The 14074-nt window shown below is 45.0% G+C and overlaps 1 protein-coding gene across 1 annotated transcript in view; it reads left to right on the plus strand.

Annotated features, from left to right (window-relative positions):
* LOC308156916 (neural-cadherin) overlaps nucleotides 1–14074 on the plus strand; it is a gene marked incomplete at both ends in the record, with an annotated part of 211415 nt that overhangs the window by 179474 nt on the left and 17867 nt on the right. Inside the window, 5 exons of the mRNA XM_080530369.1 lie at nucleotides 863–990; nucleotides 7027–7154; nucleotides 7718–7841; nucleotides 12079–12259; nucleotides 13216–13382. Of these exons, the coding sequence (XP_080386495.1) occupies nucleotides 863–990; nucleotides 7027–7154; nucleotides 7718–7841; nucleotides 12079–12259; nucleotides 13216–13382 (728 nt within the window). The remainder of the gene's footprint in view (nucleotides 1–862; nucleotides 991–7026; nucleotides 7155–7717; nucleotides 7842–12078; nucleotides 12260–13215; nucleotides 13383–14074) is intronic.

Genomic DNA, 14074 nt, shown 5'->3' on the forward strand with positions numbered 1-14074 from the left:
GACACGATGAAAGCTAGATGAAGACGGATGTAGAAGAAGGAAGGAGTACAACACTTTTCCGTGAGCACCAGAATTAGAGTGCCTTTTATCCTCTAGCATAGAAAATAGAGCTATATGATATGCAGTCTGATCTAATTTAAGTCTTCTCCATACGATGAACTCTTTAACTGTAGACATGTTGATTTATGGGCAAAACTGTGGTTGGTTGACAAACCCATAATACTTTGCAAACAGTGTGAAACACAAGACGAGGCTTCACTGGTTCATTAATTTTTAATTTCTCATTTGACTAAGTAAGAAAATAGAATAACTTTTTTAATATGTTTATTGTCTGTGTTAGGGGGCAGACATAATAATTGCATTGCACCAGACTCTGTGCGATAATTCTTATAGGAGGTTGTGGAGAGAGTCTGACTGTGGAGAGATGTCTGACTGTTGGTTGCATTTAATTCTGTCCCCATACGCTCTGAACGTTTGATTAATTCAGTTGCATTTCATTTAGTTCTGTCTTCATTTTCATTTAATTCTATCAATATTCTCCAGGTCGGTCGCTGAAATGTGAAGTATATTTCATTTGGATGTACTGTGTGGATCTTCAAGGTTGGTTATATTGTTACTGGCTGAGGACAGCGAGTTCCTGTGTGCCAGAGCGTCTTACAGTGATGAGTACAGAAGTGTAACACAGTGGTGGTTGTGTCTGATGGTCACTCGGCTGTACAGTTATCTGAAGGTGATTGTTCTGACGACGGGATTGGAGCACCCTTAACTGTGATCCCCTGATCTGAATCTATGTCCTCACATCAGTGTCCCCCCCCCCCCCCCGTCTCTCTCTCTCTCTCTCTCTCTCTCTCTCTCAATGTAGAGCTGATCGATGGTACTCCAACCCTAAAGATAAACCACGGCTCGGGTACGTTGGTCCTCCAGTTGCCAGGCAACGTGGACGTGGCAGACAGACGGTGGCACCGGCTGGACGTGAGGAGCAACAGTAAGGTGAGTGTCTCTGAGGCTGTGCCCAGTGCCCAGTGCCATGCACATACCCACCCCTGGGGACCTCACCTCCAATAAGGACCATAGGCTGTTCCACACACCTTCCAATTCAGTGTTGAACATCACAGGGCAAGTTGGATGCGAACAGGTGTGTGTGTACGTGAGTGTGTGTGTGTGTGTGTGTGTGTGTGTGTGTGTGTGTACGTGAGTGTGTGTGTACGTGAGTGAGTGTGTGTGTGTGTGTGTGTGTGTGTGTGTGTGTGTGTGTGCGCGTATGGCGCGTGTGTGTGCGCGTGTATGTGTGTGCGGACCATAGGCTGTTCCACACACCTTCAAATTCAATGTAGAATATTACAGGGAAAGTTGGATGCGAACAGGTGTGTGTGTGCATGTGTGTGTGTGTACGTGTGTGTGTGTGTGTGTGTCTTCCATATATTGGCCTTACAGCAACAGTGTGTGTTTTGGACTCCGTTTAGCCTCATCAATCCATAACTTACATAAATGTCGCTTTGGCTCGACATGTCGGAAATTGCAGCTGTCTTTGCCTCCACACTTCGAAAACAGCCTCAGGCTCTTTCTGAGAAATGTATATAAAAATAAATAAATAAATGGTATCTGTATTGTATTTGCAAACTACATTTTAACTGCCAGGCATAATGGGTATGTATGAAAGCAGGAAATGAGTGTGCTTATCGAACTCAATGCACTTTTATTGAAAGGGTCCCGCTATAGGGGCCCGCCTAGGGATGGGAATTGATAGGATGTTATCGATATCGATGCCATGATCGATTCTGCTTATCGATCTGATTCTTTAGCGGTTCCTTTATCGATTCCTGATCAATTATCTGTCGGGGGGGGGGGGAGTAGGCCTGCACAGGCTTTCAGCCTCAACACAGCTGTTTTAGGATCTCTTGAGTCTCTGAACACAGTGTAGAATATCTGCCTTACACTGCCTTTAACATTAACATTTGAACAAAATTAATTCCAATGCTCCTTTTCTTAACCCTTGTGTGATGTTCACTTTTTGGACCCTTTGGTACTGTTCGGGTCAAATTGACCCGGGACATCATGATGTACATGATGCTCCCAACTTTGAAAATGCAAAATCCACTATAATAAAGACTTGGGTGTCATAAATCATACTTATCTAAATGAAACAATGTTTTCATTGATGTTTATTATTTTGAACTAATATTCTCAATTGATTATTTTCACATTCATCTAATTATAATCAAAGCTGTAAGGATGCTAATGGTGTTAGTAGCATATACGCATTATCCCTGGTACCATCCTTATTATGTTATCAGCTGAGAGGCGGGAGGGTTCTCTCATTGGGGATGAAGACAATTCAATCTGGCCATTACATTTTTTTAATGGCCAGATTGAAAATTCAATTGAATTGAATTCAAAATTCAACATTTTAATCTAGGTGTAATTGTAGTATACAGAGTAGATTGTCCTACAAAGACACTAGATTTAGATTTAGTAATCTCAAAATTAGTTAGACCCCTATACTTTCTTTTATTTATTTTTTGTTTCTTTTTATTATTAGCCTACTACTCAACCTTTTCAGTTTGTAAAGCGTATTTGAGTGTCTAGAGAAAAGCGCTATATAAGTCTAATGTATTATTATTATTATTATTATTATTATTATTATTCATGGACAAATATTGTGTGGGCTCCTCCAATGGCTGGCTCTGGGGCTCCTTCGGAGGACGCTCAGAGTAAAGTTAATCTTCAAATGTACTTTCAGAATCACAAAGAAAACAAAAAACATCCTTCTCACCATGTTGCTCATCTCTTCAAAATTGTATCTCCAAGGCCCTCTGGAGTCTTGTATTCATGTTGCTGGTGGAGGGCTGTAAATGCAGTGACCTATACACTGTGACGGAGAGCTGTTTCTCTCCTTTGTCCCTCCCAGGATGTGCAAGGGCGAGGGGTACAGTGTGACATGATGTGTGACAATGTGTTTACAATGTTACACTTTACAATGTTGCACAGTTTCTGTGTGTCTCTGTGTATGTCACATTGACCCGAGCATCTTATGAAGGACATGTATTTGTTGGGGTATTGTATCATGTGTACTGAATGTGTTGCCTTGTACATGTTTTTCATAGAATATAAGCGCCACGGCCATGGAGTTTCAGATTGAAAACATGTATTCTTTTACCATTTCTCTTTCAGTCAACATAAATGGGTCATTTTGGGTCAACCAGTCCAGAACACCACACAAGGTTAAACGGATAGAACTTAGAAAACAAATCTCGACTGATAAAATAAACAAAACAAAGTTTGCAAACCGATACCAGGCGTTGTGGCATAGCCTGAGCGCTTGAATACTGTCCTTGTTGCGACTAAATAAAACGTTACAATCTGATACTACACCGCAGAGTTTGACATCAGACGCAAAGTTTGACATCATGACGCAGAAAAAAAAGAAACTGACCAAAAAAAACTCAAATGGAACCGGTTCTTGATTCCCATCCTTAGCCTTGCCTGAATTAAGATTTCTCCGTTAGTTAATTGTGTACACTACACACATGCTGTGTCCCTAAGGGCTAAATTACACCGCAAACGCCAACCTCGCGTTACTTTAGTACATTTCTTTTATTAGGATAAAACCCCTTGAGATGGGCCATCTCGTTTTCGAGGGGGTCCTAACGACACATATTGCATAATACATAATAATCAGGGCTGCCAAGTCTCATGCAATCACCGTGAGACTCACGCATCTCAACCAGTTCTCACGCTCTCACGCCGCATCTCTATTTCTCACGGCGAGAGACTTTTATTTTTGAAATTCCTTGAAAGAAAGCTACCGGACATGAGTTTTGTGGCATCTTTCTGCACGCGCGTTAACTTGAGTCTGCAATCGAAGCGGCAGGCGAGTGCTGATGGAAGAACCTGTGTTCACGCGAGCTGCAAGAACGTAGCAAGCAGGGTTGCCAGATTGGGCTACTTTTGGTCACACTGGACGGGTGGATTCGGCAGCTTTTAGACCGGTTGGGCTGGACATTGTCAATTCCATCTGGCAACCGTGGTAGCAAAATATGTGCATACATTACAACATCGTATCTGGTAGCCTACTGGACTGGGTTGCACCAATATGGCGTAAGTCATTACTAAATGCAGGCATTTAGTAGTTACTAAACCCCTAGTTGTTACTAGTTAGTTTCAAACTAGTTGTTTACTAATTTCGGTTGCACCACGCCAATCTTTTGCCAATCTTAGCTAGTAAATACTCAGTTTTGTTAACTGTTTTTTGTTTCTCTACTGTAACATAACCAGGTACATTAATAATAATAATTATTATTAATAATTACAATTTACTATACAAATACAACTATTGGGGGTCCCTACAAAAAAAAGCCCAAGCCCTCATTCTGACCCAGGAAAAACCCTGGTATGTAGCCTACTGTATAACATGATAGCCATCTATGAGCAATGCACTGTATATAAGATGATGACCACGGGTCTTTCTGCTGCTGACCAAGGGGCTGAGTCCTGTTGATCAGGCCAGTTTTTCTTTTAGAGTCTGTAGGCTACTGTATTTGTTTATTAAGATTTCATAAATATGATATATTGTCAGATTGTTTTTCTTGTTTTATAAAATGTTATTATTTATTATTTTCATTTCTTGTGCTGGTTTATTATGAACAAAATGTAAAATTGCAGGAAACTAGCACAAATAATTGGGTGGGAGAGAGGGGCCGCCGCTGCCAAAACGTGCACAGTTTTGGGTCGCTCCACCGCCAAAAAATCTCACTCCGAACTTTTGGTGAAACTTGGCAGCCCTGAATAATAATGTATATGAACAATACATATTACATAATAACAGGAGAAGCAATAAAAGACACAACCATGACAAAACACAGACAAACAACAACACACATTGCCAGTTGAAAACATTGAGAACATCACAACCATAACCACACCAAAGTGGATAACAGAACAAGGGAAGGCGGATCTACATACAACAATATACATACTACACTTTGCAATAAACTTAACAGGTGTAAATGTGAGTGGTGACAACTTACCTCAGCGGCATGTGTGAGTTCGCCCACGTTAACAGGTTAGAGCGTCCATACAGCCCGCGTGAGAGGCGCTCTCGAGCACGCCTGGCCATGACGCCTACTGCTCGCTCGCTAGAGAGTCGGAGCGTCGCCTATTTTTCAGCGCGTGAGGCAGACGAGAAAATGATCTACCAGCAACATAGACGACAGTTTCAATGTCTACATCTGTAAATATGTAGATCATTTTTTTTAATCAACACTCCCACTATCTGTTTCAAAGCAGAAACCTCACGTACACTATAATTATATTATGTTAATAAGTTAAAAGAACATCAGGTGAAGGGCAGTATTTTTCCAGTGATTTCTCCCTCTCTCTCTCTCTCTCTCTCTCTCTCTCTCTCTCTCTCTCTCTCTCTCTCTCTCTCTCTCTCTCTCTCTCTCTCTCTCTCTCTCTCTCTCTCTCTCTCTCTCTCTCTCTCTCTCTCTGTGTGTGTTCGGTAGTTCGGTATATTCTTGCCACGGCAACATTGTGTCGCGTGAAATGACATGTCGTTGGCACGATTGCGGAATATTAAAACCATTAACATTCCGGTGGATATGCTCATGCTCTGAATGATTTGTCGACTACTCTTTCTCTCGTTCTCTTGCTCACACACACACACACACACACACACACACACACACACACACACACACACACACACACACACTTGTTCTCTCCCTGTCTGTGTGTGCGCGGCTGCGTTCTGTTTATAACCGTTTCACTTTTCTAATCACTCATTAAGGATGGATGGCAGCAAAGACTGAACCCAGAACAATTCATAATGAAGTGAAATGAAACATTATATAGTGGTATGGCAGTGGCAGCTCTCGAGCTCTGTATAAAAGAACGGTAGTCATTCTTTCCCCGGTGATATCTTAATTAAGTTAATGGAGAAAGTGGTGAAAGAGGGGGAAATAGGGACAGCATGAGAAGGAGAAAGAGAGGTAGAGTGCGCAACTAACAAAACTGTGGGCTGTGCATCAAATCAGTTTGAGAGAGAGATTTTAATGAACCCAAAACTTGACTGTGAAACTCGACTTTCAAAGACGAGGTACTCGTTTCTATGGATCGTCATCTTGGTGCATTCTTCCAGCATCAACATCTAATGATTATCTTCCTCTACCCTCCCATCTCTCTCTCTCTCTCTTTGTGTGTGTGTGTGTGTGTGTGTGTGTGTGTGTGTGTGTGTGTGTGTGTCTGTGTGTGTGTGTGTGTGTGTGTGTGTGTGTGTGTGTGTGTGTGTGTGTGTGTCTGTGTGTCTGTGTGTGTGTGTGTGCGCGCGACTGTGTTCTGCTTCGTTTCACTTTTTGAATGGCTCATTAAGGATGGATGTCAGCACACTGAACCCAGAACAATTTATAATGAAGTGAAATGAAACATTATATTATTGATGGCCATTATCAAAAGGCAAACTCAATGTACAAAGATAGGGCTGGAAGTAGCAGCTCCGCAGTAGAGACCCACTAGAGCCGCAGTAAACATGCTTCCAGTATCGACGACGATGTAAAAAAACATCCAGCAAAAGTTCCGCCACGTACACGCGCCGCTGAGGTAAGGTCGGGGGTGAGTTTTAGGCGTTAGATGTTGCCGAAGAGAGGATGACTGGTTGGAAAAGTTAACCCAGCAATTCATGTACTGCATGTATTCGGTGGGGCACTCACCATGTTAGATACATGGTACTGACACACTATGTAGCAAACCCTGAAAGAGACTTAGATTATCTTGACTGGATTTTCTTGATTTTCCTGATGATACATGGAGGGTCTACGGCCTTAGGGCATCATTGGCCCATCTTGGTTTTGATGCTCAGGGCTCTGATCTGGTTTGACCTGGTTTAGATCTGATTCTGATCCAATTCGTCTCAGGTTTCCGTCATCGATTTTTTAAATGTGGTTTCTATGTGGTTCTGCCTGTTTCTACCTGGTTGTGTGCATGGTTCTGATCTGGATTCATCAGGTTCTGTCTGTTCTTGCTCTGCAGGAGGTGCGCTTCACTCTGGACCGCTGTGCTGGGGCCACCATCATGGAGATGGAGGGGGTGGGCAGCTGGTTGACCACCGAGGACCACTCCTCCTGCGAGGTCACAGGGATCACGCCCAACCTGGACAGGTAGTCACGCCTCTTCCTTTCAGGGTCACTTCAGTCAGATCTCTAATGGCCGTCAGGTGACCACACATCGAATGTGTCGATCAGAATCAGAATCACTTTTATTACATCTTACCGTACAAGTACACAAGAGTAAAATTCTTTGGCTTTGTTTCCTCAACATTGACATTTCAGCATTCAGATACAAAAAAAACACAACAATAACACAATAATAATAAACCACGTAAGTAAGCAAAAAAAAATGTGACCCCACATCAGCATGGAAATAAAGTGGCCTTTTAGTAAAGTGGTCATTTCACCGTGGCCTCAATAGTGCAAAAACGGTGACATGAAACGCAGTAAAAGCACAATACAGCACGGCCGTGAGTCAGTCAGTCCACTTCTAATCAATACCTGAGGTGTGTTTGATCTCGCTTGTCAGCCGCAACTCCATTACACCCAGGTCTGTGGCTGACCGGGCTGTTTACGGTGATGGACGGAAGTCAGTGTGGATTGATGAAGGGATGACGAGGAGTAAGTGACAGATTGGATTGACAGTGCTGTTCATTTCTCCCCCCCCCCCCCAGGCATCTGAATGGGACCCAGGTGTTGCAGTTGGGAGGGGTCAATGAGAACCTGCCGTACGTCTATCCACAGCTCCAACACAAACACTTCACTGGCTGCATACGCAACCTCGTAGTGGACAGCAAGGTAAAAACCCTACGACACACACATTCATTTGCATTTTCACACCGATTACAATGGCCACCAAAACATCCCGTTTCAAAAACAGTGTTTTCCCCTCTGCTATAAGGACTCTCAACACCTGACTCACTGCACTAACCCTGCCAGACGTACTGCACTTTATAAATTATAAATATGTTCTTGTCTTGTGGTTATGTGTGTTCATGTCCATGTGATAGTTATGTGCAATGTGTGTATGTTTTTTTGACACTGCTGTATTGAACTGTACCGAAAACAAATTCCACCGACCTAGGTCGTGTGGTCATTAAACGATTCATTCATTCATTCATTCATTCATTCATTCATTCATTCATTCATTCATTCATTCATTCATTCAATGACATAGATATGGCCTTCTGCTTGACTAAATTTAGCTCATCGCACCAACCCACCTATTGCAATCACCCCAACCGCATACCGTGAGACAGGACGGCATTGAACCTACAGTACTCAATAGCATACCTACGCATAGCCTTGTATGAATGTGACAATGGAACACTAGAACAGCCATAGGAAACTCAATACAGAATTATACAATGTATTCTATACAATAAGCACTGATGCATTTGTACAATGGCTATGTTGTACCATGGATACACTGTATCACAGTTAACACTAGAACAGCCATGGGTGGGGTCTTTTGACCAAGTGTGTAAAAATACATATATACATGTATATCTTTGCACTCAATCAAATTTCAGGACCCTCCTTTCATGACTTTTCCTAGATATGTGCGTTCTACCACCCCTTATCCTTACATTTTCAAAATCACATCAGGATAAGCTAGTATAAAGCTATTTTGCAGTTTTTCTGTGTAGGAGGCAGGCTAATTCACAAGCGGCCAACTAGTGGTCGTTGTGTGTAAATAGCAGTTTAGCATTGTAAATATATATCTTATAGCAGGTAAGAAGGCACGGCTGTTCTAGTGTTAAGCTAGTCTTTGACAGTGTTGCAAACTCATCTCTGAAGTCAGGCTTTTTTTCCAGATGCAAAACAGCTTTTGTGAAACCGTTGCTGAAGAAATCAAATTTAGAGTTGGTGTTGCACAAAGGTCCCTATTCTCACTGTGTCTGGTACCGTTTGGCGATAATTATCAGAGCACACACTGTTAACTTCCATAGCTATGCACATGATACCCAATTATACATCTCTGTTGAACCAAATGATACTAATGCATCAGCTGTCAATAAATTGATAAACAATAACTTGTTAAAGCTAATTGAGGTCAAAACTGAAATCCTCTTACTTTGCACCAAAAACAAACAGGCTATGCTTTTAAACAGCCTTGGGAATCTAACTCCCTTGAAGTCAGAAGTTACAAGTCTTGGTGTTACCTTAGACTCTGATCTGAGTTTTAATTCCTACATTAGCAAGGTGGCCTTTCTTCATCTGAGAAACGTTGCCAAGGTGCAGCGTTTTTTAACTCAGCAGGATGCTGAAAAATGTATTCATGCTTTTATTTCAAGTAGCCTTGGCTACTACAATCACTCTTTACTGGCCTTCCCCTGAAGTCTATCGAGAGGCTCCAACTAATTCAAAATACTGCTGCTAGGCTACTGACAAAAACTAAGAGTAGAGAGCATATCACTCCAGTCTTAACTGCTGTGCACTGGCTCCCTGTACTGTTTAGAATTTACATCAAAGTCCTTCTACTCGTGTTTATAGCTCTAACCGGGCTGGGACCAGCCTACCTTACTGACTCGCTGATAGCCTATATGCCTTCAAGATCACTCAGGTCCTCTGCTGCAGGCTTATTGGAGGCTACTATTAAAAACCCAAAAGAAAGTTGGTGATGCTGCGTTTATTACTTATTCCGCTAAACTGTGGAATATGTTACCGAAAGAAATCAGGGAAGCAAGCTCAGTAAACATCGTTAAGCGCCATTTACAAACATATCTCTTCAATTGAGCTTTTAATTAGCATTTTATCTATGTTGCGTTCTTTGCTGCTTTTATGGTGTTGTTCAATTATGTAGTTTTTAATCTGTGCCTTTTTCTTTCTTTTGTACAGCACTATGAGCTGCATTCTTCCGTATGAAAGGTGCTATAAATAAATAAAGCGTATTATTGTTCGCTAATTACAGCCCATAGATAAAACACAGAAAACCTCTTCAGTAACTACTGTATTTCCTGTTAAACCCAGGAACATCTCGATTATAAAGGACACAAAACTTAGCCTTTTAACCCGCATACACACATCCTGTCGGTGGTGTCGGTGGTGTAGAATAATGGTCCAAACACTTTCACGTCATCGTCAGGGACGTTGTCACAACAATCGCCAAGCACGCCAAGGGCATGCTCTCGGGAGTACACTCTTCCTGTCGGCATGCAGGTCCGACATGTCGAGATGTAGCCTCTATGGTCCTCATCCTCTCCTTCTGCCTCTGGGAATGCATGAAGCGTGACACAGGGAACTAAAGGTATTCAACACTAAAGCCCCCCCCCCCCTCTCCTCAGCTAGCTACAAAACAGCCACTGCACAATGCAATAATGCAATATTCATGCCTCTCTTATTGTTAAGAGTGGAAACACTGACTGGAGGGTGTGGGTGGGCTGCATGGGCGGAGGAGGGAGGGGGAGGGAGGGGGAGGGGGGGTGTCTGTGCCACTGAGCTCTCTCAGGCATGAGGCAGGGGGGAATGTTTGGGTAAGGAGAGAGAGATGGGGAGGGTTTTTAGAGACTTTAATTGTGTTTCTATTCTGGATCTACAGTACAACTCTCTCTCTCTTTCTCTCTCTCTCTCTCTCTCTCTCTCTCTCTCTCTCTCTCTCTCTCTCTCTCTTCTCTCAAGGCTACTCTTTATTTTTTATCTTGCTCTCCCTCAATCCTGGGCTAGATGTACATCAATGCACCATGTCTACATGTGATTTTGAAGAAGGAATAAAAAGAATTGTAGAAAGAAATAGCTCCAAATGATATACAAGGACAGATGATGACCTCTCTTCCTTCATATTCATCTCTTTAGACCTGTGTCTGTCCGTGTCTCTGTGTGTGTGTGTGTGTGTGTGTGTGTGTGTGTGTGTGTGTGTGTGTGTGTGTCTGTCTGTGTCTCTCTGTGTGTGTGTGTGTGTGTGTGTGTGTGTGTGTGTGTGTGTGTGTGTGTGTGTCTCTCTCTCTCACTTACTCTCTCTCTCTCTCCCTTACTCTCTCTCTCTTTCTCTCTCTCTTGCTTTGACGATTATTATCACCCCCTACACACCGACAAAAACACAGACACACATACACGCAAATGACAGTATACACACACACAGGTACACACACACACACACACACACACCAAGGAGTGTCCATATTCTGTCTCTAAATCAGTTGTGACCTCCATTTTGAACGGGGCTCAGGCAGGAAGAGTGTCCCGCTCCGTTCCACCGAGGGTCAGACCCAATCTCTAGCTTGTTGCAGATTGGCTCAATGGAAGCTCAGCCTTTTTACGAGCAGTCGGCTCTGGTCGAACAGATGGAACTCATAAACGGGCTAGATTGGACATATTATTAATGTCCTTTATGTGGAAGACTTAAGATCTCAAGGTTTTCATGTCCTTTCAGTGCCGCACGTTCTCAGCCGTCTCCTTACCTCATATCTGCCCCCGCTAGATTGATTTGATCCTATGAAAACGGTGCATTTTCTTTTGCAGCGTGAACGGACAAACGCGTCAAGGGGATATGGAGGGCAGAATCGAGGGTCAGCATGCTTACAGTGAATACTTATAATTGTACTCTCTCTCTCTTGTGTGTTCCCTCATGCCCCCCCCCTCCATCACTCCCCCCCATCCCCCCGCCTCCATCACCCCCTCCCCCCATCACCCCACCCCTCCATCTCTCCCCCCTATCACCCCCACCACCCCTCCATCATTTCCCCCCCCTCTCCATCATTCCCTCCCACCCCCCACCCCCCTCCATCATCGCCCCCCCCCCCTCCATAACCCCCCATCCCCCCCACCCCCCCTCCATCACCCCCGCCCCCCATAACCCCTCCCACCCCCCCCTCCATCACCCCCCACCCCCCCATCACCCCCTCCATCACTTCCCCCCCCCTCCATCATTCCCTCCCACCCCCCCCTCCATCACCCCCCATCCCCCCCACCTCCCCTCCATCACCCCTCCATCACCCCCCCTCTCCATCATTCCTTCCCCCCCCCCCCCCCCCCCTCCATCACCCCCCCCCCCCTCCATCACTCCATCACCCCCCCTCCATCACCCCCCCCTCAGTTCTATGACCTGGGCTCCCCGGCCGAGTCTGCCGGCAGCTCCCCAGGGTGTCTGACCACGGACGGCAGCTGTGTGAACATGGGCTACCCCTCCTGCGGGCCCTGGGGCCGTTGCCATGGCGAGTGGGGCTCCTTCAGCTGCCAGTGCATACCCGGGTACACGGGGCATCAGTGTGAGCAAGGTACGTCGAGAAGATACCGCATAGGCGGTTAAAAAAGACATCTTCCTTCTTCTAGCACGACGAGTGAACTAGTGATTCACTTGCTTACTCAAATGTACTGATTGTAAGTCGCTTTGGAATAAGGTGTCTGCTAAAAGCCAATAATTTAAATCTAAATGTAAGGGGGAAGGCAGTCCCAGATACCAGTGGGTTGCCTCCACACACCAGGGGGGGTTTAGCTAATATAAGGGTATTGAGGGACAGGGGTCAGAAGTGTTGATCTACATACTTAGGACTTGAGGTCCTGTGGAGGAGGTATCTGCTGTAGATGACATGCGTGAGGTCACTACTGATGCTGGTGGATCAGATGTGTTGGTGAGTGAGTGGGTGAAGTCTGTAGTCTGTGAATGGGAGGGGAGAGTGTGAATGAGGTCGGAGGAGTGGATGAGAGGGAGTTGGGAGTGCGTGGGAGGAAGGACTGAGCTGTGTGTGTGCGTGCGCGCGCGTGTGTGTGTGTGTGTGTGTGTGTGTGTGTCTGAGGTAGACATGGGATGAGTCATTGACACTAGGAGGCCCCTGACAGAGCTGCATGCAGAGCAAAGTGTTCTAAGTGGACTAAGTCTCAGAGGTTAGTTAGGAGTGACACACTGCTGCAGACAAACTGTTTTTATATTTGGATTTCAGAGAGTATAGGTTATGGAACTAATAAAGTCCAGATGAATATAGATGATGAGTTCATAATCCCTGTTATCCCTGTCATGTACCGTATCATAGCCTAGTAAGTAAGTAAGTAATGTTTATTTATTTATTTATAGCACGATTTTACAGATAAAATAGATAAAATACACTAAAAACAAGGTGCAATACAAATAAAAGTGCAAAAAGTGCAGAGTTTTAACTCGTTTTTTAAAGCCTACTGCATGTCCTGTGTGCTGAGACGTCTAACGCGGTGTTCTGTCTGTGTCTGACGGCTCCAGAGGTTCCAGAGTTTTCCTTTGACGGGCGGAGTCACGTCCACTACCAGCTGGCGGCGTCGCTGCCGGCGCGGCGGACCCAGGTGCAGGTTCTGGTCCGCACCCGCAAACACGGCAGCTCCATCCTCAGCCTGCTGTCCAAGGAGCAGAGCGAGTACCTACGGCTGGAGGTGAGACACTGCTCTGCTGGCTGGCTGGCTGGTTGGTTGGTTGGCTGGCTGGTTGACTGGCTGGTTGGCTGACTGGTTGGTTGGCTGACTGGCTGTATAGCTGGCTGTATGTCTCTCTGTCTGGCTGTCTGGCTGGCTGGCCGGCTGGCTGTCTGGTGTCTGTCCGGCTGGCTGGCTGGCTGGCTTTGTGTCTGTCTGTCTGTCTGTCTATCTGGCTGGCTGGCTGGCTGGCTGTATATCTGTCTGATTGGCTGTCTGTCTGCCTGACTGTCTGTCTGGCTGCTCTGCTGGCTGGCTGGATGGTTGGCTGGCTGGTTGGCTGACTGGCTGTATATCTGTCTGTCTGTATGTCTGTCTCTATGACTGTCTGTCTGGCTGCTCTGCTGGCTGGCTGGCTGGCTGGCTGGCTGGCTGTGTGGCTGTCTGTCTGGCTGTCTGTCTGGCTGTCTGTCTGTCTGTCTGTCTGTCTGTCTCTGTCTGTCTGGCTCCCTTCTTCCTCTCTCTCCTTGTGTTTTCCACCACCTCTGGAGCTTTGAAGCCTCCTCCTGTCTATCCATACACACATGTACCCATCAACATGTTCTCTGCGTTCACCCCCATACTGTGTGATGGACATTAATCAGAACAGAGATTAAAACTCACAGAGTGTCGTACATTATAGAGATGAATGTATACTAGCTGTGTTTTTACTG

This window comes from Nansenia antarctica (assembly GCF_963989245.1).
Source record: "Nansenia antarctica genome assembly, chromosome: 4".
NCBI classification, from domain to species: domain Eukaryota; kingdom Metazoa; phylum Chordata; class Actinopteri; order Argentiniformes; family Microstomatidae; genus Nansenia; species Nansenia antarctica.